The sequence below is a fragment of the Lynx rufus genome, unplaced genomic scaffold, assembly GCF_022079265.1.
Source record: "Lynx rufus isolate CCGP_SWC_20201006 ecotype Redwood Valley unplaced genomic scaffold, mLynRuf1.p SCAF_2, whole genome shotgun sequence".
Lineage (NCBI taxonomy): Eukaryota > Metazoa > Chordata > Mammalia > Carnivora > Felidae > Lynx > Lynx rufus.
Window position 1 is genome coordinate 73,657,383 of NW_025814834.1, and position 27,309 is coordinate 73,684,691.

Genomic DNA, 27,309 nt, shown 5'->3' on the forward strand with positions numbered 1-27,309 from the left:
AAAAATAAACTTTAAAAAATTAAAAAAAAAAAAAGAACAAATGAGAAGGAATGACAACAATGATAATGGAGGGTCAGGATAAAGTCTCTTAAAACAGCATTTTGGATACAGAAAGGGTGATCCATAAACACTGTTCAGTGGTTGAACAGGCAATCTATGGCAAATAGACAAGGCAAGTATTTGGGCAAGACTGTGTTAAATTCCTAGCTTTCATGTCCAGCATTATTCTTTTGAGAGATATGAATGAAAAGGACAATGGTTTGCAATATGACAGAAGAAGTGATTGATCAGCTTTATCTTTCCTTCTCCCTTTCAGTGCCCTCCCATTCATTGCCATAATAAGCCAACATTATTGATGGAAAAGGCAGCAAGAAATGTGTGGTGCACTCTGTGAAGATTCATAATCTATTCAATTTAAATAGTCTTTATTTGAACTATTAAAGAGAACATCCACCACTCAAATGTTAAGAAATAGAACCATCTCAATTTTGTAAAAATGAAACAGATAAATTTTAACCATAATTTCAGTCAGAAAATAAAGAGCTCAATCACTTAACATTAGAAAACTTTTGTTATGCAATATTTACAACACACACACACGTGTATAAAGAAGAAAACAGATTATAATAAATCCCTTATATATTCATTACCCAGTTTCACCTACTATTTTCTTTACATTACTAGATTATTCTGAAGTGAAGTCTCTCAGACGTCTTATCACTTCTGTAATAAATACTTTAGATGTACCTCTAGATACTTTAAAGAGATCATAACCACAATAACATTATCACACCTAAAATATTAATAGTAAAATTCTTAGTATCAACAAATATCTAGTCATATTCAAATTCCGTGTTTCAATTTTTTTTTTTTTTAATTTTTATTTTAGAGACAGAGCAGGCAAGCAGGGAAGAGGAGCAGGGGGTGGGAAGGGAGAGAGAGAGGGAGAATCTTAAACAGGCTCCATGCTGAGTATGCACGTGGGGCTCGATCACACGACCCTGGAATTATGACCTGAGCCGAAATCAGGAGTCAGATGCTTAACTGACTGAGCCACCCAGGAGTCCCTCAATTTTTTAACACAGTTGGTTTGTTTGAATCTAATCAAAACAAGGTCAACACATTATGTTTGGATGCTGGTCTCTAAAATACATCTCTCTTAAGGTCTGGTTTCATCTTCCCTCTCTCTTAATTCTTTCTTTCCTGTTTGAAATTAATTTCATTTGTCCAACAGAAAGATCTGGCTGATGCATCAGCACATTGTCATTCAACATGTTCCCTCAGCTCCATATTTTCTATGACTTGGTATTTATATTTAGATGACTGAGAAATTCTTGGGCAAGAATATATCACAAGTGACGTTATGTTCTTCCAATTGCATCACATCAGGAGGTCATAATTTCTGACTATCTCCTGTTTTGCAATATTAACATAAGAATAGATTGATGGGTTCAGATGCTGTCAGCCTGATCCATTCAGTGTAAAGTTTCCCATCATCTTTTTAGCTAATGATTTTAACTGCTGTTCATGATCACTGATCTAGATATATTATTTTGTCAGTGGTTGCGAAGTTCACCCAAGTTTTTAACTTCTGGACATATTCTTTTTTTTTTTTTTTAATTTTTTTTTCAACGTTTATTTATTTTTGGGACAGAGAGAGACAGAGCATGAACGGGAGAGGGGCAGAGAGAGAGGGAGACACAGAATCGGAAACAGGCTCCAGGCTCTGAGCCATCAGCCCAGAGCCTGACGCGGGGCTCGAACTCCCGGACCGCGAGATCGTGACCTGGTTGAAGTCGGACGCTTAACCGACTGCGCCACCCAGGCGCCCCTGGACATATTCTTAATGTACTACTTCTCTCAATAATTACTTTCTACCTTTATATTTACATTCATAGAGATACAATACTGTTTCACTATTTACCAGTAAGTCTTACTAAAAAGTATTTTGCTAATACCACTGAGAAAACAGATATAGATCACGTGTTGTCCTTCCTAAGCAACTAAATTCTTGAATCACGGTTGATAATTTTACTTGAATTTTCTCTGTGCCTCAAGTATCCCTGTATAGATAATGTAACTGAAGCTGGGGTTAGATCAACCTTTACTTGACATGTTCTGAAGCAGAGATGACACATCGTAGGATCCTCGAGTAACTGGCTATTGTTTGTTCTTTTTCAATAAAAACAAAGCTAAAAGAAATAAGCACACACATATACCCTAAAGTCATTCCTCCTTGGATTATGGGAGTCTATTAATGCAAACCAAATGTTGTATCTAAACTATGTGACAATTACACATTAAATAATGTGTAATTATTTAATATAAATTTTTTTAGCTGTGAAAATCTGTAGCGTACAGGCTTTTATTCCTCTTCAGTTTCAAAAGTGTTTTCCCCCCTAATTAATAGTAGAGTAACACAACTGGAGAATAGAAAAACCCATGCAACAAGCGGATTAGACTGATTTGTTATTAAATAGACTGTGAAGCCTCAGGGAGGATAGCCATAATGACAATTCAGTCACTACAAAGTCTGGCAAACTTGTAGGTTGTCTCCCTCCTTCCCCTGGGGGGCAGACAAACCATATCCATTTTTAGGGCAAGCTGATCAACTGCTAAAAATGCACTAATGGATGGCACTCACTTTTAGGTAGATAATCACATTCTCTATTTCCTTTTCCATACATCATTGGCTTAGAGCTGTATATAGTAGTAATTCTCTGAAGGGTTAAAGGAACATCTCATTACTTATATCAGTCTTTCCGCTCCATGTCCTTAACCTGCCAAATGGTAATGAGAATGTGAACTTAACACTAAACTTCCTTTATTTTATCACAGAGATTAAAATGATTAGATGAAGAAATGGCAAACTTTTCCCCCTTAAACAACGAACTCCAGAAAGTACATTAGGGGGAATATGTTGTTCAAGAATGTTTTCTAGAATCTTTAATATCTACATGACTTCTTTTAACATGTTTGTGATGGACCAAACTATAAATGGTAACCACTGCAATTTCCATAAGAGACAAAACAGTGGCAGTGGAGACGGGGCTAAGGGCACCATTTTATATAGGCTGTAACTATTGGGAGTGGTACAGTGGATGTAAGTGGGATGCTTGTCTTCTCACACCACTTATTGACACCCCGGGGGAAAAAACCAATAGAACAATGCTATCTTTGGGGGAAAATATCATCCTAATGATAAATTCAGGTATATAGTAATAATTAAAACCAAAGCAAACTAAAACACAAAACACCAAAAAGGAAACACTGCTGAACAGTTAAGATAATGGGTGTGTCTCTGGGGTGTCTGGGTGGCACAGTAGGTTAAGCTTCCAACTTCGGCTCAGGTTATGATCTGTGGTCTGTGAGTTTGAGCCCCATGTTGGGCTCTGTGCTGATAGCTCAGAGTCTGGAACGTGCTTTGGATTCTGTGTCTCCCTTTCTCTCTGCCCCTCCACTGCTTGTGCTCTGTCTCTCTTGCTCTCAAAAAGAAATAAAACATAAAAAAAAATAAAAGGAAAGAAAAAAAGAAGATAATGCGTGTGTCTGTTATGCAATAGGTGCCCAATGACTATTGTTCTCTTCCTTATAAAGAAGTACTTTAACCTAATAATATAAGAATCAAAGACACTAAATAAAAGCCTTCTGGGATAGAGACAGGACAGAGAATGTAATCTGATCATCACGGAGCTCTTTACAAAATTAAAAATAATAAAATATAAACCTATATTTTATGCTGCTACTAAGGTGCTTTGTCATATTGCTAGTTATGCACAATGGTCCCTTCTGCAGGCTGGGAATTTCCAGACTTTTAGATCTTTATATCTCTACAGTAAAGCAAAGGTATACATATTTACTCAGTGAGTTTAGAGGGAAAAAAAAAAAAAAAGAATCACGAAAGGGAATCTGGAAACAGAAAGCAATGTTCGTATCATCTGTTTGGGCTTTCACCTACCCTAAACTGCAAATTTGGACAATTAGGTATTTATTATTACATCTTTACGTATTTATATTATTAATACATATTTAATATTTACATTACTACATATCAATTATTACATATCCTATATAGAATATGTAACTTCTACATACCTAGTAATGATACTAAGGGACTTGTATTCTAAAAACAGATTAGTATAGTAAACTTTTAGTGTTGTAATGTACTAAGACCTGTATTATTTTAACATGTACATTTCAGAGTTATTTCAGTGCAAAAAAAATAATGATAGAACCAAAGAGAATAAGCCAAATTACTCATTAGAAAAGTGGGCAAAGAATATGAATGGATCATAATACTCAAATGGATCATAAAGATACGAAAATACTCAATCCCATTAGTCATCAAGAAAATGTTAAGTAAAATAAGATAATGTTAGATTGGTACAATTTAAAGACCCTGCCTATTATTAAATGTTGGCCAAAGAAAGAAACAAAGAAAGAAAGAGACAGAAAAACAGAGAACACACACCCTGGAACTTTTCTGCATATTGCTTGAGAGGTTATAGTTGTTGTGCTACTTTAGAAAGCAATTCAGGAAGATCTAGAAAAATTGAAAATGTACATTTATTATAACCCTAATATTCTACTTATAATGCCATATTTTCCAGAACTCTATATGTGTAAACTAAGAGATATCACTGTTTCATTATTTAAAGTATTGGTAAGTGGAAGTTAAATGTTCTTCAATAAGGAAATGGCCAGTTTATTATTCTAAGAAATATATATACACAACAATAGTTAAAAACATAAACTAGACCTACACATACCAACATGGATAGATCTTAAATACTGAGTAGAAAAATACTGAGTGCACAATGATACACACACTATACCATTTTGTGTAGGTTAAAAAAGCAACACACAATACTGGTCAAGGATGTATAGGACATAAAAGTATGCAAAGTAAACTGGAAGACTATATACTAGTGGTCAGCTATTGGGAAGAGAGAATGGGCAAAGAGGGCTTGAATTTAAAAATAATTTTAAATAAAAAAGGCCAATGTGATGAATTATCAATAATTTTCATTCCAGGATGTGAGTAGTTGAGTTTTTGTTATATTATTCTCTGTACTTCTTAGTACTTCTAACATTTCTTAAGATAAAGATTAAAAGATGCAGATAAAACCCAAAATGATAGTAAAAAGAAGATATATGATTAAAGTAATTATTAATTCCTATGAAGCAGTAAAGGTCAATTTTTTTTTTCAGGAAGTATCTTGAAATATACTCTGAATGGCCTATTTAAATTACTTTATAATTTACCAGTATATATACATAGTTAAAAAAAATGACAGAGTGGGGACTGGTAATATAATTAATGTATTGATTGAATAATTAATCACTGTTATATATTTTGAGAATAGTAATTACAGAATGTGAACTATGAAAAATTACAGAAAATGAAATAATGTTATTTTAATTAAAATGGTGTTTTAAAAGACAATTAAATCATGGCATGATACATATATTTTAGAAGCATGGGCCCCTGACTTTTAAAAAGTATTTTCCTCTTCATTAATTAGGAAAATTGATACATTTGGGCTGCCTCCATATTTAATCAAATATAGTGAAAGAATCAAGATAATCTGAAACCTTGGGGTGCCTGGGTGGCTCAGTCAGTTAAGTGCCTGATTTTGGCTCAGGTCACGATCTCACGGTTCGCAGGTTTGAGCCCCGTGTTGGGCTCTGTGCTGCTAGTGTGGAGCCTGCTTGGGATTCTCGCTCTCACCTCTCTCTCTGCCACTCCCCCACTTGCCCTTTCTTTCTCTCAAAATAAATAAATTAAAAAAAATAAAAGATAATCTCAAACTGTGATGCTAACTATAAACTTGATCTCTTTTCATGGTTCCTTCTAGCCATATCACCCACTTAACATTTTTAAATGTTCAGTCTAAGAAATAGGTAGTTCATTTTGAAATATTTTTTTTTACTATGATTAAAACATTTTGTTGTATAATGTCCATAAAAGACACTCTTATAAAAACTACTTGGCTTAAAATCCACATTCTACATGGTCACGTTCTTAGGTTAAAATAGGTTAGCTTAACAGAATACTGGTTGAATTACCTTGGGCTCACATGCCCTGCAGAAGACCTAGTTTATACAAGTTTAATTCAAATCAGTAGAGATAGTTGTCACTTGGATTTGTACGTCCCAGATGAAATTGGCTTGTGACTGGAATGGCAATGAGAAGTAATAATTAAAATGCCTTCCGGAGGAAATGTGCTTAAGTAAACTGCTCCAGATAAATGACTTCTGTAGAGCTGCAGGTCAGCCACAGACTCATTTATATCTTTCAGATGTGGTACTCTTTACTCTGTTTACAGTAGCAGTTGCATCATAAAAATTCAGTGTTACTAAATCTTCTCATAAGAGCATCCATTTCATAAATATTCACTGCAGAGATCCCCAAGAGAGTTTCTGATAATTACATTCCAATATCAAATAGTTTATTCTTCATCTGGTCTGAATTAGAAGTGAAATCAGAGATCTTTTATTTGTTTGACCATTAAGAGAGAGTGACCATTAAAAGACAACATTTAGGAATGGAATTGGGTGAATTATATTCTGGTGAGTATCACAGGATTCCCAAATAGCTTTTCTTACTACACACTTAAAGTAACTCAACACAGACAACTAGCGCAGCAGTATACAAGGATTTACCATAACAGAAAGCAGAGGAGAAAGGACAGAAGGCGAGTTCTCATGAGGGAGTGGGAGGATGGGTGGAGAGGCTAAGGAAAACTTCTGCCACTCCCTGACCCCCAAACTAAGAATGCCTACAGCAATACCCTTGGGATCTTCCCCTCTTAACACCCAAGACAATAGTAGCATTATTTACAACAGTCAAAAAGTAGAAACAACCCAGATGTCTATTAACTGGCGAATGAATAAACAAAATGGGGTATATCTATCTCTACAATGGAACATTATTTGGAAATAAAAAGGGGTTGAGTACTATACATGCTTACAACATGGATGGACCTTGAAAACAGCATGCTTGGTGAAAGAAGCCAAGTCTCAAAAGGCCGTATATTGAATGATACTGTATATAGGAAATGTCCAGTGGGCAAATCCACAGACACAGAAAATGGAGGAGTAGTTCCCAGGGGCTGTAGGGAAGGGAGAATGGGAACGGGGTGCTAATGGGTAGAGGGCTTCTTTTTGGGGTGATGAAAATGTTCTAAAATGGAACAGTGGTAATGGGTGAACAACTGTGAAAATTGTACCCTTGAAAATATTAATTTTAGGCTCTAAAAATATATCTCAATAAAACTATTGTTTAAAAAACTCAGGTTTTGACTGGTGAGAGCTCTGAAGGTCAAAGGGACAGAACTTTATCAGGCATCTTCTTGAAGAGGTGCATTTAACATGTAATAAACTGTCAAGGCACAAACATTCAATCTTTTCAAAGACCCTTCATTTTTTAAAGAATGTATCATTTGAGGAGGTTTAGCTCACAATGACTTGAAAATATTCGCTAAAGAAAAGACATGAACCATGAAAAGGCCCTTTTTGCTACTGTCAGCCTAAAACATTTTTAGAATTTTTAATAGTATCAATGGAAGCCTGATGGGCACTAACAGATGACCCTATAAAGTGTGGGAAAAAAAATCTGAATGGCTGTGGGGAATCAAATCTTTTCATTAAAAAATAACACAGTTCTTTTCTTAAGTGGCGATAAGAAGACTATTTGTCAAGACTGTATGACCTTTTTGAAACCATAAAGAATTCTATTTTAGCAGGGCTTTAAACTAACTGAAAGGGAGAGATAATCTTGGGAAGAGTGTGAAGTTATTTAATTTCAGTATCGCTACCCATTCCCCCCCACCCCCATTCAGTTGGTATGGACAGGATTTTTCCAAGTCTAGAATAACTTCCTGACACCAGCAGTAGCCAGTTAAAGGATAATGTGAAAGGACCAAACGCTTCCAAATAGGGTCATCAAAGTTTAAGACAATGTATAAAAATCAAAATGAAAACTGAAAAACTGTACTTTGATTCCAAAAGTTGCTATTAATGTTTCTTACAATTAAAAGTCCATTTTTTAAGAATCTCTTTTTGACTTCAATGCAAAGGAAAAGTTAGTGTTTCGTCTTGATAAATGGACAAGATAAAATACATGGAACCAATTTATGTGTCCTAAAGAAACAACCTTTTTCTTTCACTATCTACAACTTGTCTAGAAGTAACTTTGTTTTGGGGAATGAATGGGAAGATCCCAAGTCTGCACTCAGGTATAGTTTTGAAATTCTGTACAACAGAATCTCAGACATAGCCTGTTGAAGTCAAAGATGATCATATTTTCATTTATTGACTTTTCAATTCCAATTACATTTTCTTCTCCTTGCACAGTTTTGTTACACAACAAATTGAACCACTTGTGTAATTCCTCTGCTTGCATGAAATGTGAAACATGAAATGTGTCTGTACACTTGAAAGCTGAATCTGCCTTGTAGTATTTGCCCTGACAAAGTCTTCCACCCACACCGTGCCCCTTGTCTCTGTTAGGCTGTAATGATCTCTAACCACTGCTGACTTAGCATCCCTAGGTCACTGGTTCAGCCTCAAGCTATCAGGCAGAGAGGGCCATTAAAAATGAGGCCTGGCATGTCAAAGTGCGACTTTAGAAACAAGACAAAACCAAAAGTTAGTGGAATTACCTCAACCTTAAATTAAAAAGATAAAAAAAATTTTTTTCAAAAGAATGCAATGTAGCAAACATTTAAAAATGGTTGTTTCTTTTTGGCGTTAGTGGAGATGTTCTATATGGTGATGGTTACAAAACTACAAGCCAAAATGCTAAAAAATCATAAAGTTGCATGTTACAAACGGTGAATTTTACTGTAAGTAAATTATACTTCAATAAACGTAACTTAAAAACAAAGTGGTGGGGCGCCTGGTTGGCTCAGTTGGTTGTCTCAGACTCTTGGTTTCAGCTCAGGTCATGATCTCGCGGTTTTGTGAGTTTGAGCCCCGAGTAGGGCTCTGCACTGCCTGAGCAGAGGGATTCTCTCTCTCCCTCTCTCTCTGCTTCTCCCCCATTTGCACGGTCTCTGTCTCTCTCAAAATAAATAAATAAACTTTAAAAAAGAAAATAAAATGGTTATCTGAATGGCAGAATTATGGATTTTTCTCTTTATAATTTCCTGAATTTTACAAATTGTTAAAATGAGCATATTTAGCTCCACAGTCAGTAAAAACCAAACCAAAACCCAAACCCAAACCCAAAAGCAGAGTGAGAATAATGCTTTGGCCACCCCTGCTCCTTTCTACACGTTGGGAGTATAGGTGGATAGGGGAAATCTAAGGGTGAGGAGCTGGGCCTCTCACTGAGGGCCACTGGGACCTTCTACTGTCACTCTATTCAGTGAAATCTAAGCTAGACTAGAGTTAGAATGAAACCCCATTGATGATGGGGATGCAAGGGGAAAAATAATAAAATTCCATGCTCGTCAAAATTTGGATTTGAAGGTTGTTGCTTAGTCCATGGGAGGCAAGAGGTTTAAAGGGCAATTTTCCCTGAGGTACCTGTGCTGAGATTCTCCTACAATAAGCCGTACACACTTCAGCATCCCATGAGGGCCATGCCCCTTTTTAAGGCACTCACACCATGTACCTGCACAGTGACCTTTAACATAGGATATCTCACATTTCAGCATCCATTGTCACCCATGACTGTAAAAGGCGTGGCAGACAGAAAGTCTTCGTGGCATGCTGCCTGCTTGGAGGACCTGAAATTAACCCTTCCATCTATACATGCTAAATTCAGCTTTGAGTCTAACTAGTGTCAGAATTGGCCTCCTAGAGAATTACTTCCAGGTAAAGTGCTATTCTATCCATTTATACTCCCATTTAACAATGGAAGAAAGAGACCTAGCAGTCTGATTTTGTAATTCAGAGAGAGACTGCCGAGGACGCTATTTGCCACATCATATAGTGGCCCCTCAATGTTGACTCACAGGAGAAACCACTCAAGTCCCGGCCTCAGGAATGGCAGATTTTCCTGAGCAACCTGGTTTATTTTTATACTAGAGACACTTGAATCATACAATTCATTAGTGTTTCTCTCTTTAGGATGGGTACTAGGTCACTCAGAGCCAGAGTGGTTCCCTACTTTTAGCGAATGCGTGGAATGTTAGCAACATACATTTCTTATACTATTTTAACCTTGATTTCATCTTGTTTTTCTAATCATTATCTTGCATTTGCTCTAATTTCCTCTCTCCATCTTTGGTTTTCGTATTTTTAAAAAAAATTTTTTTTTCTTAACGTTTTATTTATTTATTTATTTATTTATTTATTTATTTTTTTAAATTTTTTTTTTTCCAACGTTTATTTATTTTTGGGACAGAGAGAGACAGAGCATGAACGGGGGAGGGGCAGAGAGAGAGGGAGACACAGAATCGGAAACAGGCTCCAGGCTCTGAGCCATCAACCCAGAGCCCGACGCGGGGCTCGAACTCACGGATCGCGAGATCGTGACCTGGCTGAAGTCGGACGCTTAACCGACTGCGCCACCCAGGCGCCCCGTTTTATTTATTTTTGAGACAGGGAGAGACAGAGCATGAACAGGGGAGGGTCAGAGAGAGGGAGACACAGAATCTGAAACAGTCTCCAGGCTCTGAGCTGTCAGCACAGAGCCCAATGCGGGGCTCGAACTCACGGATCGCAAGATCACGACCTGAGCTGAAGACGGCCACTCAACCGACTGAGCCACCCAGTCGCCCCTGGTTTTTGTATTTTTAAAAGATGTTTCAAATGCTTTTGGAATGAGGGAAAATATTAAATACATAGATGACTACGGTGTACTCAAAACAAATGAAAAAAAGTGAGACCTTCTTTATTATCTGATTCCATAGCCCACTTTAAATGAAGTGAATATTAAATATATAAAGAACTATACTATACTCAGTATATATGAAAAAAAGTTCTAACTTCCTTATGAAGTATTTCCACAGCCTGCCCTCAGTGAGGTGAAATACTAAATACACAGGTAATGGTAAACGCACAAGTAACTGTAGTGTACTTGGGCACAAAGCAGTGAGGCCGTAACTTCTCTATTAACTAATCTCATAAGTCACTGTAGGCTTTTCAAAGTCACAATGATTATTTTTGGTTTCACATATCATCTTAGGATATAAGCATCATCAATTTCAGATGAAGAATCATTCTATGTTGCTACTGCTTGGGTTATTAGGGCTTTTTTGTAGTAAATAAAGCAACTGAGAAATCCTATCAGAAATGGGGTTTTTATTAACCTTGTTTAGAACTAGATTTCCAAAGGGGCCTTAATAGAAAAACTAAGCAATTACTTTAATCATTAAGATTTTAAAATGATTTTTAATGAATTTTGTTTTTAAGTTCTCAAAAAGGCATATTACAAGTAAACTGCCAGTGGCAATTGTTCACTTTTTTAGGACACTTCCTAAATAAAAACAAGCACAGGCTCAGTTTCTCCACCTATGAAATGAGAATATCTCACGGCATGGGTTAAAAAGTTATCTTTGGTACTGCAAGTGTAAGGAAACCAAACTGCTCGTTTGGAGGGCCATTCCTCTGGGAGAGGACTCCATAGTGTACTATTTGGCACAACAGAACAACCATTTATTAAATACGACCTCATGCCACTGCCTCCATCTTATTCACAGGGTGAGGCCAATAATGGCAAATGCTTCAAACAGAAAAAGTAAATAAAAATATGCTTTTCGTTTCCCTCTGAGTTATTAAGATGTCATCTTTGGACCAGGAAACATAAGAAAATCTTATGGTCACCTTACCAACTCTGACACAGGATCTAAATAAAATGATATAAAAGACAGATGGTTGTCAAATCCCCCATGTTGCTTACTTGACTTGATTCATGTAAGAATGTCCTGAATCTACTTTGTGACCATAAGCAGTGGTCCCACTTTTAATTTCCTTTAAGCAAATCAGAAATGGCTGACAGGAAAGAGGGTTTGGGTCTGAGAGCTAATTTCTGTGTTTCTTTAGAATCTTGCTGAGATGAACAGCTGGTGGGGACTAGAAGACACAGGGGGATCTCTCAAGTGACCAAAACCTATGCTCTCCTCACTAACATTGTTTTCTAATGGGTTCCTTGCTAGTGTGTAAACCTGGTGGTCACAGAGCAAAGTAATTATGTCAACAGGCTTCTCAAGGTCCACTGAAAAGCACACTGAAAAAGGGCAGAGAGAAACCCAAAGATGCCAACTAGATGACCTCATGATAAAGCATCCTTAACTTGATGAGCTTAAAACACATTGGGCTTCATTAAGTTTCATTATTCATTCAATGAGCATTTGTCTGAGTGCCTGCCCGCTGAGCACCAGGTACCGTGCCAGGGTTGTGGGGACAGGGTGGGCCTTACCACCTCACAGGAAAGCTAACAAAGGCACAGTTAAGAGTTCAGATGAAGAGAGGTGACTTTCCCGGAGAAAGTTGGGAAAGGTTGTAGGGAAGGGTTAGCATTACACGGGAGGCATCAGGAATACATGAAAATCCAGCGTGAGATTGGAGTAGGGCAATCAAAATGGATCACTTATGATTCTTAGCAATCTCACTGAGTGCCAAAACCAGGCTTACTCATAACCCTAAAATTCCATAACAGATTCCTGTCCTGTTGTCTGGTCTCTCTTCATTCTGAACTATGTAGGCCCTACATTGCCAGGACACTTACCTCCAAAAACAACTTTCCACAGGTCTCCTTTATAGACCTAATGAAGGTTAAGATTCTCATCACCCTCTTTCCTTGTTCACCACGATCAAATGCCAGCTTTACCCTCCCAACTTCATAAGCCATCAGGTCTTTTTAGGACACATCCTAGACACAGGAACCTCTTGGCACTCTAGTATAACCACAGTGTGGAATCCTATATACCTCTGTGCATGTTTTCCCCCTTCCTCTGGTCAAACCAGCTTCCCTTTCTGCAGGATCCATTCACTTACCCCAAAGTCACCGACCGAACCCAGTGACATGCCACACACCACACTAGGCACTGAGATTCAGAAACAAAGCACCAAAATCACAGAGAGTAAATATTATAAAATGTATTTTTACTAACAGATTAGCTAACTAATTAGGAATAAGCTAATTCAACTATATAATCTTAAAATTATTTAATACTTTAAAAATTGAAGTGCAGAAAATGATCTAATAGCCATAAACATATCCACCCCCTTATTTAACGTATGTTAGTATTATGTCATTTTGCTGTAGATGGCAATTTATTTTATTTTTTTAATGTTCATTTATTTTTGAAGGAGAGAGAGACATAGTGAGAGCAGGGGAGGGGCAGAGAGAGAGGGAGACAGAGAAGTTGAAGCAGGCTCCGGGCTCTGAGCTGTCAGCACAGGGCCTGATGCAGGGTTTGAACTCATGAACTACAAGATCATGACCTGAGCCGAAGGCAGATGCTTAACTGACTGAGCCACCCAGGCACCCCTATAGATGGCAATTTTAAATAACATGTTACAGATTTGGCTAAAGCCTAATTTCTGATAGCTTCTTCCTCCCTTCTTTCTGAGAAATACCACTATCTTAAATTGGTGTCATTCCAAAATACTTTTTATACTTCTACACATGCATACATCCATAAACAATATCAAATACTGTTTAAATATTTCATAGTACTGCTGCATATATTTTTTTAAATGTTCATAATGATATACTCTTACATCTATTCTTTTGCAATTTGTGGTTTTCACTCAGGAGTCTGTTTTACAAAGATGTCCATGTTGATACATGTAAACCAATTATTTTAACTGTTCTGGCATTTACTCATCCACAGTTTATTTTCCATTTCCATCCTGATGGATAATTATGTTCTTTCTCCTATTTCACTTTTGCAAACAATGCTCTAATGCACATCTTCATACCTGTTGTCCTATGCACACTATCAAACTCTCTCCAATGATAGCATATTCTTGAAGTTGTAAATCGGACTCTTCTGCCAGTTGATTCTCACTCACTGTTGAGGTTTTTTTTGACTCAAGTTTTATAATATCTGGCTGTGAGCTCATCTTTAGTGATGTCAATTTCTCGGCTGGGGATTCCTGAACAATGCGAAGAATTACACTTGGACTCCAAACCCACATGCGGTACAAGCTTGGAGTCTGCGCTGGGAAATGGTCATAGGCTGCTTAATGCAGCTATCTTAAGGTCACATGTACCACCTTCAAATTATACCAGGCCTCGTTCTTGGGTCCCTGCATGGGTATTAAATCCAAGACTCTAGTGCTTTTACATGGAAGTGGGGTGGGGTTTGACTGTCCCTAGGTCTCCTGTACAGACAGCTCAACTGCTTCTGGCTCTGGCTTTCAGTTTATTTCTAGGACCTGGGGATTTTCCTTTCTATTTTGCCATTTCCTCTAGGTATTGACTTGCTTATTGATGTATCAAGTATTTCTAGGGGTTTATCAAGGGAAATTCTATGTTAGTTTAATTTGCTACATTGCCAGAATAAAAGCCCTAAATGAATTCATTAAATGTTGAATTAAATTTTGTTAGTATCAAATTATATATTTTAAAATCTGTTGGCCTGTACATTTTGGAAACATACAATACTGTATTACTGAGGTTGTGAATTGCTCTTTTTGGTGCTAAAGATACAGATGGCTTTTTAAAAATACTGAATAGAGTCAAAATTAATTTTTCACAATTTTAGCTTCTTTGAAAAATTATTTCATTGAGTACCACAAAGCCAGAGTTAGAAATATTTGATTTACATTTTTATACCTTGCTTATAATTTCCCTTCCTATAAAAATAACTGTCTGGATAACTAAAATATGAACATGTAATTTTATATTTGTATTTTAAAATTTTTATTAACCTTATTTGTATGCTTTATGTCTTACTAAACATACCAATATACACAAACGTTAAGGGTCAGAGATGAAAAAATTCACAAGCACACAATTTATCAGCCTAATATTTTTTAAATCCATAGCAACAATTAGCCTGAAAGGAGAAACAACAGGCAGTACTCTTTCACCAAGAAGGATTTCTTGGCCATGAGTAATAGAAGATACTGAAAAGTAGAACAATGATGATGTTAGAAATAACTTAAGAGACAAGTTACTGTGGGTACATTCCTATGCAAGAGTAAACAAACCAAGCTTAAAAATGTAAGTAACAGAAGTTATTTTATGGTAGGCTGTACTAGAATATGCAATTAACAAGAAGGAAATCCACAAATAGGATAAGTAGTGATTTCACCACTTCATTCTTATAGCAACAATTTTTTATAGTAATGATGTTTTTACATAGCTTAAGAGGCTATTTAAACAGAAAACAGTAATTCTGATTAAACATGCTTTTTTTCCAGCAATATACTGGTTTTGAATTTATTATGTGAATACACTAAATTATTTCATATGGTAATTATTTTTTATAGCAATTTTACAGAGTTGTAGAAAACCTCAAGGTCAACTGGAGACATTTTTAAAAGCTACTTAAATGTTATCCTTTAGAAATATTACTTATTTGAAAAAATCAATGCCAGGCTTTCAAAGCCAATTAGCTTTACCAAGTAATTAGTAATTAACTGTGCAAACATGCATTAACTGTATCTACATATGAGAACTCAAATTTCTAAAGGCAGCATACTAGCTTTTGCTACAGAAACTTACCAATGCCACATAAAACACTTCAAGCACAGGACTGAAGGATAATCAATATTGCAAGAGGCTTCTCAAATTAGAATAAATTGACATTTTTGGTGTCAAATTCAGAAAGGCAAGTTAACAGTGACAACACTAACAGAATCATTTGCTGCATCCAGGACAACTTAATAAGGCATGTAACTTGAAGGCATGTAAAAAGATAGAGCCATCAGCCCTGTACCTGGTGCTGGCGATACTCGGGGATTCTGCTCCAAGCCTACATCTTTCTAGCTGACTGGCAACGATCTGCCTTTCCACTTCCAGTTCTCGGGTGAGTCGTTGAAACTGAAGCTCCTGTGATTCAAGGAAATAAAAGGTATATAAGGTGCCAAGACAGATATGTGAATTAATGTGTGTCACAGGAAACATAGGAACATATCCATAACAGAGCACTGTATACAGTGTGGCTTTGTGAAATTAAGAGTTTTGGATGGGAATTGTGGGCCTAGATAACATACTGATCTGTACCTGTTTCAAATTTAAAGGCACTAGAATGTTAGCCTTTGTTAGGAATGGGAAACGTGGATATTTATCTGCTTTTTTGTTCTTTTTGTTGTTGTTAACAGTTTTAAAGGTTTATTTTGAGAGACAGCAATGGGGGAGGGGCAGAGAGACACAACCCCAAGCAGGCTCAGTGCTGTTAGCACAGAGCCCAACTCAGAACTTGAAATCACCAACCGTGAGATCATGACCTGAGCGGATATCCAGAGTCGGACACTTACTGACCATAGCCACCCAGACACCCCTGGTTTGTGTGTTCTTCTAATTGAGGTTTGCAAACAGTATTTCTGTTACAGTACTATATTAAATGTAAGGTCTGCAGAGTGCTTACTTGATGTATCTACATCAGGTGCCCACCTACCAACGTAAGCTCTTCAGCCTCAAGAGCAATTTTTATATCCTTCATTCTATATTGAAAAAATGTAAATTCCCATATGAGAATCACTTTTTCATGTTTGATACAGAGCCTTTTAATTGTTAGGGAAAAAAATCATTCCAATCCCACAGAAAAAAATCTTGCTATATTTATCTGCAATATAAGCCAAGAAAAATTCTCTATTGTTACAAATGAATTCATGTGTCACTGTGTGAAGGGCAGAAAATAATGAAGCCTGAACCATAATACGGAATTTAAAACTGTATTTAGAAGTTTGGAAAGACTGTCTACAGATATTATATTATTCATTCTATGCTGCATTATGAAGGCAAGGAAGTTCTATCATAGAAGATGCTTTAATTTCATTTGTGCTTATCTCACTGTTACCTTGACAAGATTTTAATAAACAGGAAGCATGCCATGTTATAAAACATCTATAGATCAAATCAAGTATACTCCAAAGGCTTTAAGCCACAAATAACATCTCCAATAACACCTCAAGCTCCCCTGTGCCATATTATCTCCTTATAAGTCTACTCAAAGCAAATGCTGAACTCAAAATAGTTTAATTGGGCAATGACTGCTAGTTCAAAATACCAGGTATATGAAGCCTAAGCCTAGAAACTAATCAGAAATAAAGCCACCTTAAATATTTATGAAAATATGTACATATCTGTTTGCCATGCAAAAATTTAAAACAATTTAACTGAAAATGTGTTAGCGCCTTGTGGATTCAGGCAATCATGCTATTACTTGACAGCCCTGGCTTTGTAAATTCTACAAACTACTCTTACAGCAATTTTTAAAAATACAGTCCCTGAACTCTCTACTGCTTTGTGATATGGAGAATACTTTTCTAATGAGCCTAGTTGGTGTGGGTAATAAGGCAGGGCCTGAATGAATAATAATAGTTGGCTCAATAATGCTATAGAACATGATGAAAGTGGGAAGATACCTATCTCTGCTCAACATTTCCTAGGCCTCTGTCAGCTTAGCAACAAAAGACCTGATAGATAATAACAACATTCAGTATCAAGCTAAGATAACTCATTTTAAGGACAAATAGTATTATACTTATCTCACACTTGGTTTTTCTTTGCCCTTAAATAACAGCACATTTCTTGTGACACACTTGCATCCTTTCAACTATTTTACTCAGTTGTTTATTATACCTCTTATCCCAGAAGATTGGTTGCTTGTATCAAGCTGGGCCACAAAGGACCATCTGTGAATCCAAAAAATATTCCCAGAGCCATCACATTCACTTTGTGTTCTGAGTTCAGTGGCTACTAGGGATGGAGGGCTGTAGTGTTTTCTTCATTTTGGGATGGCCAAAAGTTACCAGGGTAGAATTGAAGTATGTTTCACATTACAACATTAAAAAAATCTTTATCCATACAAGAAAATTCCAATTCAGTGGATTTTTATCATGTTTGAGGTTGCCTATGACCTTTTGAGCATTCTTTCAAGGAAATGGTTGGGATATTTCCCACTTCAAGGCAGAAAGTTGGAAGTTACTGTCCCATCATTCCTTCCCTCAGAAGCAGAGAGGGTGACTTTGGCTCTGCCAAGAAGATGTTACACTGTGACTCAGATGCTGAAACTAAGACTTTTACTTATTTTTTAAAAAATTTTATTTATTTTTGACAGAGAGAGAGAGGGAGAGGGAGAGGGAGAGGGAGAGGGAGAGGGAGAGGGAGAGGGAGAGGAGAAGAATCCCAAGCAGGCTCTATGCTGTCAGCATGGAGCTTGATGCAGGGCTCGATCTCACGAACCATGAGATCATGATCTGAGCCAAAATCAAGAGTGGACACTCAACCGAGCCACCCAAGCGCCCCTGAAACTAAGACTTTGACATCAGAAAACAACAAAGCTTATTTTCTCTCTCTTTCACTTTCTTGCTGCAACCTCTGCGACAGGTGTCAAGGTCAAGCTCCCAATACAGAAATGACCTCCCCCAAAACTGCTATGTTTATGCCAGGTGGCAGTGTCAGTGGTTTTTTTTGTTTTTGTTTTTGTTTTTTTAACCAATTTGTGGTACAGATCGAGACACTGTTTCTGGAAGTTAAATCTCAAGGCTTGTTCTCCAGGCCTTGCAACAAATATGGGAATTCACAAATACACGCTTAATTTAAATGCCTTTTTCTGCATAATCAGCCATGTTAGTCTGTTTTTTTGAACTAGAAATCTTGACTGAAGCACCTACAGAAACCATTTACAGTAGTCGAGTTGCTAGCTAAACCTATGTACCCATGAAGTAGCTACATTTTTCATTTAAAAGTTGGGTAATTCCTTCAACCTTCATACAGACTGAGTAATGTCCACATTATATCCCTAGTGGCCATGGACCTATAATATTGAACATCACCAACTGCCTTTATCAAAACCATTCTGCCCAGTATTTGCTCATGCTTCTCATTAGGAGGATGTCATTAAAGCCCTGAAAACAGATTATCAGGAAGCTATAAAACATGAAATTTGTAGAGGTTACCTAATACCTGTGAATATTTACAAGCAAAAATATATGCCTTGTTGCAAAAGTACTCATATTACCCCTACAGAATATAAATCGAACACCCATAAGGGACTGCCACCAAGATGGGTGAGCAGGATATAAATATTTGACAGTTCTGTCTCTACCAGTTTCTTAGACTGCCTGATGAGGAAGTTATTATTACAGTCATATAAAAATACACTTGATCATTTCTAAAATAACACTCATTAATATGATTACACAGAGATACCACCTACAAATTAAAAATTTTGTATTTTATCCTCTAAACTGACATTGTGGAGGGTAACACTTAAATCAGTATCCAAAACTGGGCATCTGAATTATAAGGGGACCCTATATTTGTTCTCCTTTGAGAAGACAAGGAAAGCAATGTTAAAAGCATTTGCCAATGATTTAGCATATGACAGTTTCCTCTTAAATTCTGGCAAACAAGACCATAAACAAACCCAGAAAGTCAAGGCTTCTAATATGCTATAAAATGGAGTCTACATGTGTTTGAAACCTTTTCTTTATGTTTACCTCCTCTCTCTCAGGTAAATACACCAATAAATATTCTCTGAGAGTGAGCCAAAGGAATAGAAGAAAAACTTCATTTTCATGCTTTATATGGTGGACAGAGCTGGGCAGGAAGCCTGAGGAAGGACTTGTTGCCCGGCTGTCAGCCACTTCAGGGGTGCCTCAGTGGCAGAGAACGGTCCTTGCCCAAGGGCATGCCCTTCTGGGTGGTTGCAGCCAACCACTGATTGAGGTGGGAGTATAAAGGTGGAGCCCAGATTTGCTTCAGGGCTCCCCAGGGGCTGGGCCAGCCTGCTGAGTATTTGAACTTCCCCTCTGCCCCCAAGTTTTGATCTGTAATAGATACTCCGTGCCCCAAACTCCATCTCCGTGAGAACCCGATCTGAGACAGTATTGTTTTTTGGCCTCCTTTTATATAAAGATAGAAATTTTCTCTCACTCTTAATTTTTAAATTCTGTGAGACACTTTGTACAGAAAAAGTATAAACAATAACACAGTGAAATCTGGAGAACCCGACCCAGCTGTAGCAAATCTTAATGTTTTACTACATTTCCTTCAGGTTTTTTGATAAATAAAATATTACAGATACATTGAAATCCTGGTTTCTTTCTCATGGATCCTATTTCTCTCCCTCCTTTCCTCCCTCTTCAGAAGAAACCATTCACCTGAATTTGGTGTTTAATAGTCACGTGACCAATTTATATTCCAGTCAGCAGTGTATGAGTTTCTACACATTCTCTCTCCCGGGCATCAGTTTGCATTTGGGGGCTTAAATCCCCCCTCCTTTTTTGATAATCTGATAAATATGGGCAGCTACTTTGCATGTGTTTTAATTTGTATTTCCCCGATAACCAACATCTTTTCATATGTTTATTGGCCATTCAGATTTGGAAAACCATAGGTATCATGAATTCTCAGGGGGGAGAATTTTCCCTACTTCCAATATCCACGCTCGTCCTCTTGTGTGGGACAGGTGTCTTATTACCCGCCTACTAAGGTAGTTTGGTCAAGTTTTGGCTTTGGGCAAGGGACTTCCCATTTGACTCCCCACCTTAAGGATCCCTCAGTTGACAAGTAGCTTGTAGCTGTCAAGTGGCATGCTGAAGATCATCTAGGTTTGGCAAGTACCTTCAAGGTGAAAGCCAGTTTTACTTACTACTTACTTAGCTTAAGATTCCCACTTTCATTTTAGTTTTGGTTTCTGTGGATTCTTTACTTCCCTTCCAGCTTAGTCCTGCGTTTACAAAAAACAATGTAAATATTTTACTCAGCTTATTTAGTTTCCTTCAGGGAAAAGACTGGTTAGGGTATGTCAGGAATGAAGAGTCTTAACAGATTTTTCACATTTTCTCTTAATTTCTCTCAGTTATATTCAGGGGAAATTTCTTAGTATTACTTTCAATTCGCTATTTCTCTATGTGCCCTGTTAAGGGTTTATCTCATCTATTTTAATGACAATATTTTCCATTGCTGAAACTTCTACTTGGTTCTTTATCACACTCACCTGTTCCTGCTGCTCAGTGAGCGTGAAATCTTTCTCTCTTCTTATTTAGGTTTACCTTTCTTTACCTAAACTCCCAGGCACCTCGGTCCTAAATTGGTGATTCGGTGTTCCTTTCAAACGGAAACACTACAGATCCTGCACATGTAGTCACGAGGCTATTGTCTACTTCCTCTGGTTTCCAGAAGCCCCAGGAAGCCTTCTACTATCATCTCCTTTAATAAGCAGGAAGAGCTCCACCTTAGCTTCAAGGACTCTGGTGTTGGCACTGAAAACAGGGCATACTTTATTTTCCTGTGGCCTTTTTAAAATCCTCACTGATGGCCCGTGGTGACAGATCTCCTGACCCTTTCTAACTGTGCCCTATGGAAGCCTTACTCCAGTTTGCAAATTCTCTCCTTATAAACTCTTCATTATTTACTCAGAATATTCTCCGTCTCTGGGTTACTAAGAAGACTCTACAGACTGTATGTGAAATGTAGTTCTTTCCTGAAAATAGTGCTTTTGCTGACCTCTCTCTCTGGCAAACACTATACATTCTTCACAGTCCATACCTGAAGTACCCAAAAGTCTTGGCTCCTCACTACCTCTACTTACTAGTGTAAAGTTGTTTATAATATTCCTCGTGGTCCTCATGCTGGTAGGATCAGTAATTACATTCCCTCTTACATTCCTGATATTAGTACATTTTTTCCCCCCTTAATTGATAAAAACCATGATTCCTCCAAATACGTACAAAAGCTCATTGTGCTTTCAGGCTCACGCAATCCAACTAGAGTTGCCCACTTCCATCGCTACTATCTATATTTACTTCTAGTTATTCTATCTGATTTACTGCTTCAGGGGTACCTACAGTAGTTATTACTGCCGTGATAATGACAAGAAAGAGCAGTGGGCATCACAGCAGGCCATTAGCCATGATGCCCTCAAATTCCTGTCCCCACACTCAACTAATCTTCAATCTCTTCCAGGCTGAGTGGAGGGAGTGGCCCCTTCCTGACTATCCCTAGCCTCTCCACGCCCTCTGGCCTCCTCTGGGATTTGCTTCTTTTTCCTGACTCTGAAGAGTTTCCTCTCAGTTTAATGTTCAAATCTTTCTCATTAGAAAGCACCTACTTGGTCTCAGGACTCCTTAATCTTTGTCTCCTTCCCTTTGACCTATACTACCTTTTTGGTAAATATTTTTCTTTAAGTTGACTTGTTTTTTAAAACACAGTATCTCAGACATTAAAATAATTAAAATCCTGGTTTCTAATGCTTTTTACAATTCTAATATAAACTCAAGTACATAGTAATTTTTAAAGATGTTCATCTGTGTACTAAAAATCATTTCACATCAGCAGAGCACGTGGAACACACCAGGAGTCAACATGTCTTTCCATGCCTATAAATCTCAGCAGGAAAGTACTGAGTACTGGTTATGCTGAAGGAAAAAAAAAAAAAAAAACTGATACATGGTTATTATGTGATGCAATCAGTGGTTAAGCAAGAAAGCATTTTTATTTCAATCATTTTGCTTAAAAACCTTCCCCCAAAATGTACATTTCTGTCTTAGCATGCTGAAAGAGTTTTATATCACTAAGAGACCAATTATCACCAAATAATAATATGTTAAAATTTTAAAGTACAGAAATTTGTGCTGGATATGTCCTGCTCTCAGGATATACATACTATAGCACTTTTTTCCCTCATGTTCAAAATATGAACAAATTATGGTCATGATCATATCTTTGGGGGTCTTCAGCCAGGCCTAGGGATCCATTTTAAAAGTGATTACTTAAAAGCAAATAAATCCTCAAAAACATCCTAAATGCCATTCTTTAATCTAGGCTGGTACTAAACCAAAGCAGCCATATTGTCAAATGGTTCTTGAACTTCTCAGCCTCAAAATAACCAGTCAGTAATGTAAAGGAGATTAAATGTCCTGACTTCCTATCATGGTTAAATAACTGACAGGGGCGCCTGGGTGGCTCAGTCAATTGAGCGTCAACTCTTGGTTTCTGCTCAGGTCATGATGTCACGGTTCGTGATATGGAGCCCCAAGTTAGGCTCTGCACTGACAGGGTGGAGGCTGCTTGGGATTCTCTTTCTCTCTCTGCCCCTCCTGGATTCGTGCATGTGCACATGCGTGTGCTCTCTCTCTCTCTCTCAAGATAAATCAATAAACATTAAAAAAAAAACCCAACCTTACAAATCATTATTAGGTCTACTTGGCAATCCCTAAACCATCCATAATTAATTGTAGAAGTGCCAGGCATATCATGGCCATCTCTTCTGTACTGGCTAGTTCCCTTTGTCAAAAGGAAATTCAAAATTAAAAAGATTTAAACACTTAACACTTTCTCAAACTGTGTTCTGAGAACATCAGTGTGCCACAAAATATGCCCTGAAAGGAAGAGGTTCCAGGTCAACTAGATTTGGGAAATGCTGCCCAGAAGATTCCAATTCTTGGGGATTCACGGCAACACTTAGATTTTAAAAGATCTAAGACGTCTACTGATAGGAAATCAGCTTACCTTTGTATAACCTAGCAACTTTGATTTACTGAGACTAAGCACACTTTTTCAAGGAACAACTATTAACATCTCAAGAAACAATACTGTCTTGCAAAACACAACTTAGGCAATACTGAAAAATAAAGCTCATTTATTGTATTTAGGGGTGGTTTAAGAAAGGGGTATTTAACCTGTATTCTACATTAGAAACATATAAAGGAAAACAACATTTTAATTACTTTTGTCCAGAAAGAATATTTACAAAAGGCAGGGCACCACAAAGGGTTAACTTTCAAATGGAAACTGTTGATCACCTCCGACTCTGAAGATAAGAAGGGTATAAATGATTAGGGCACCTCTGCAGGGCTAGCCGCCCTACACTATATAGCCACAGCTTCTTGCATTTAGATATTGTTTGAGATAAAAGGAAAATACAAGATACAATTACCAGCCTGATTTTTTGTTATACTAGCTAACATTCCAAGAAGGATGAGCAATGTTAAGATCTTATTGTTTTATCTTCCTATCAAACCACACAGGATTATACCAGCTTCTAGCTTTGATCTCTTAGCTTTCAGTTTTAATGAAGCAGAGAGAAAGCAGGGGAAGTTTACCAGATGCTCTAAATTTTTATTCTAAAGCTCAGGCTCTTATCTGTAACTCTGTCACCAAAGCTCCTTTATTAGAAGTAAAAATAAAGGGAGAAAGGTATTCAATACAACATACGAGGAAAGCGTTTTGCCTAGAACCAGATGCAGATGACAACATCAAGGTAAACAGGTAAAAGTCCAAGCATTTTTATAGTACCACTGATTGCTTCTAAAAAACTGTCCCCTTAATGGTAACTCCTTGCCAGTGGTTCTTCTTCAGTCTCTCACCTGGCAATCTGACCAGAACACAGGTCCATCTACACCTGTGATATACAAATTATCTCTCATCAGATCCAATGTTTGACTAAGTGGCTGTACCAGCAGACACATCCTCCACCCTGCTACACCTCCCCCTTTCTCCTGTGTTTACTATTTCTCCACTGCCAATGTTTTCAAAGTGTTTGCCCTGAATCAGCAGCATTAACGTCAACTCTACCTGGAAACTTCTTTGAATCAGAAGGGGTGGAGTCCAGCCACCTGTGCTTGAACAAGTCCTCCAGGAGATTCTTGTGCATGCAGAAGTTCAAGGACTAGCATGCTAATGAAGTCACCCTTTCCTTCTCACCCAGGCTCAAACTGCAAGTGTTTTCACCATTTCCCTCCTTTCTCTTACTCCCCACACCTCTCACGGTAAATGCTTTCCGAAATCGGTTGCCCTAGCTCTCTAACATGGACTGAATCCATTCCCTTCCTCACCATTCCTGTCATTTCCCCTAATTCAGGCTCACATTAACTTTGGACTACTGCAGTACCCCTCCCTCAGTCTTTCCCCACCGGGGTGGTCAGGGACCTTGCCTCTGCTTTCACGTTTCTTCCAGCCATGTCTGTCAAAGGCACAATTCTAATCAATAATTTCTATCCTATACTGGCGGCTCTCTGGGCTGCAGGCTCTCTGCTAAGTGCTGTAAATGCACTACTTGGTTAACTCCCCCAATCAACCAGCAAGGAAGTCAGGGTTACCCTCACTCCATACAGGGATGACTTGCCTAAGGTAATTCAAAGCCAGGATTTGAAATCACATCAGCCTGACTCTGCGTAGTGGTAATCATTGTGCACCATGCCCTTCCTACCCCATCCACAATAGAACTTATGAAGTCCGCTCAGCTGTTTTTTAAGACCCAAGGTAGTGTGTGTGCCTCCCCAAATACCTTTTCTTGGTTTCCTGTCACTCTCCTTCAGGCACCTAAACTGAACTATTTATGGTTTTCTATGCACACCACTCAAAGCTTTTTCTCATGTTGTTCCATCCACCTGAAATATTACCTTTCCATGAACACCTACAGTCCTTTATTTAGCCCTTGGGCAAAGAGCTTGGCCCACTACATGTACTCAATACTAAGCTGGACTCTATTTCATTAATCTCAGCATCCTTCTAGCTCCCTGCAAAAGCAAAACAATAAAACCCTGCTAATTCATTCAGGGTGAATTTTATGTAGCATATTTTATTCGTATGTTATAATTGATTGCATAAATTTTTAAACTGATTCCTGAGTATTTGTACCAGAGAAAGGCATAATATATTATGGCTGATCCTTTTTTAGGGTCTTAAAACATTTCAGATGTAATAATGATCATATCCTTGCAATGCAGGTAATCAATGGTGTAAATTAATGTTCTACTTTTATTTAAAAAGTCAAAGGGAGATGTGGAGGCAGACCTAGGACTAGAATCTCGTTTCCCACAATTTTGTTGATTGCTCTGTTAACAAATTAGTTCTATCAGGAATTTCCTATTATTCATGGTGACATGGGTAAAATAAGGTTTTATTTTTTAAAACAATGTGTGCATAATTTCAGTGACACGGTGGTTTATAGCCATTAATATGACTTACTCCATGCCACCGCTTACCTCCTCCCTCACAATTACTTATACCTGGTTTTTGGAAAGAAAGAAAGAGAGAAAGTGGGGGAAGGGCAGAGAGAGAATTCCCAAGCAGTCTCCTCGCTGTCAGCACAGAGCCAGGTGTGGGGTTGGAACTCACCAACAGTGAGATCATGACCTGAGCCGAAGTTGGCCACTTAACCCACTGGGCCATCCAGGAGCCCCTACTTACACCTGTTTCCACCTGCTGAATTCTCTGATCTCTCAGGCTTCATGCTCTGCCTCAGAGAAAATGAGGAGTTTCCCAGTGGCAACATGCCATTTTTAAAATCCTGCCCACCAGTCTACTGACCTTTTAAGTCATTGAACTAGCAATGCCTTGTTTTATTTTCATTTACTTTCTCCCCTAAAAAAAGGCAGAATGAATGTGTGTGTGTGTGTGTGTGTGTGTAAATAGAAATAATTCTAGTTGTCTTCTTTTAGTTGAGGTTTTACTAATGCTTAAAAATACATATACATGAAGAAGTCCTAGTAGTAAAGGAAATATGGAGGAAGGACTACAACACAGAAAATGGACACCTGAGCCAGTATCAGTTGCAGTTGTCAATAACTGCTGCTGTCGTTTCTCTAATAAGGTAGTTCTCTGGTAGAATTAAATGTCAAACTTCTCCAAAGAAGACATCCAGATGGCCAACCAACATATGAAAAAATGCTCAACATCACTCATCATCAGGGAAATATAAATCAAAACCACAACGAGATACCAACTCACACCGGTCAGAATGGCTAACATTAACAACTCAGGCAACAACAGATGTTGGCGAGGATACGGAGAAAGAGGATCTCTTTTGCATTGTTGGTGGGAATGTAAGCTGGTGAAGCCACTCTGGAAAACAGTATGGAGGTTCCTCAAAAAACTAAAAATAGAACTACCCTACAACCCAGCAACTGCACTACTAGGCATTTATCCACGAGATACAGGTGTGCTGTTTCGAAGGGACACACGCACCCCCATGTTTATAGCAGCACTATCAACAATAGCCAAAGTATGGAAAGAGCCCAAATGTCCACTGATGGATGAATGGATAAAGAAGATGTGGTATGTGTGTGTGCGCGCGCGCGCACACACACACACACACACACATACACACACACACACACACACACACACACACTGGAGTATTACTCGGCAATCAAAAAGAATGAAATCTTGACATTTGCAACTACGTAGATGGAACTGGAGGGTATTATGCAAGCAAAATTAGA

At 37.8% G+C, this 27,309-nt stretch overlaps 1 protein-coding gene across 1 annotated transcript in view; it reads right to left on the bottom strand.

Annotated features, from left to right (window-relative positions):
- The window catches only part of PKP4 (plakophilin 4), a 240,103-nt gene that overhangs the window by 88,701 nt on the left and 124,093 nt on the right, over positions 1–27,309 (bottom strand). Inside the window, exon 3 of the mRNA XM_047085087.1 lies at positions 15,849–15,961. Coding sequence (XP_046941043.1) covers positions 15,849–15,961 — 113 coding nt within the window. The remainder of the gene's footprint in view (positions 1–15,848; positions 15,962–27,309) is intronic.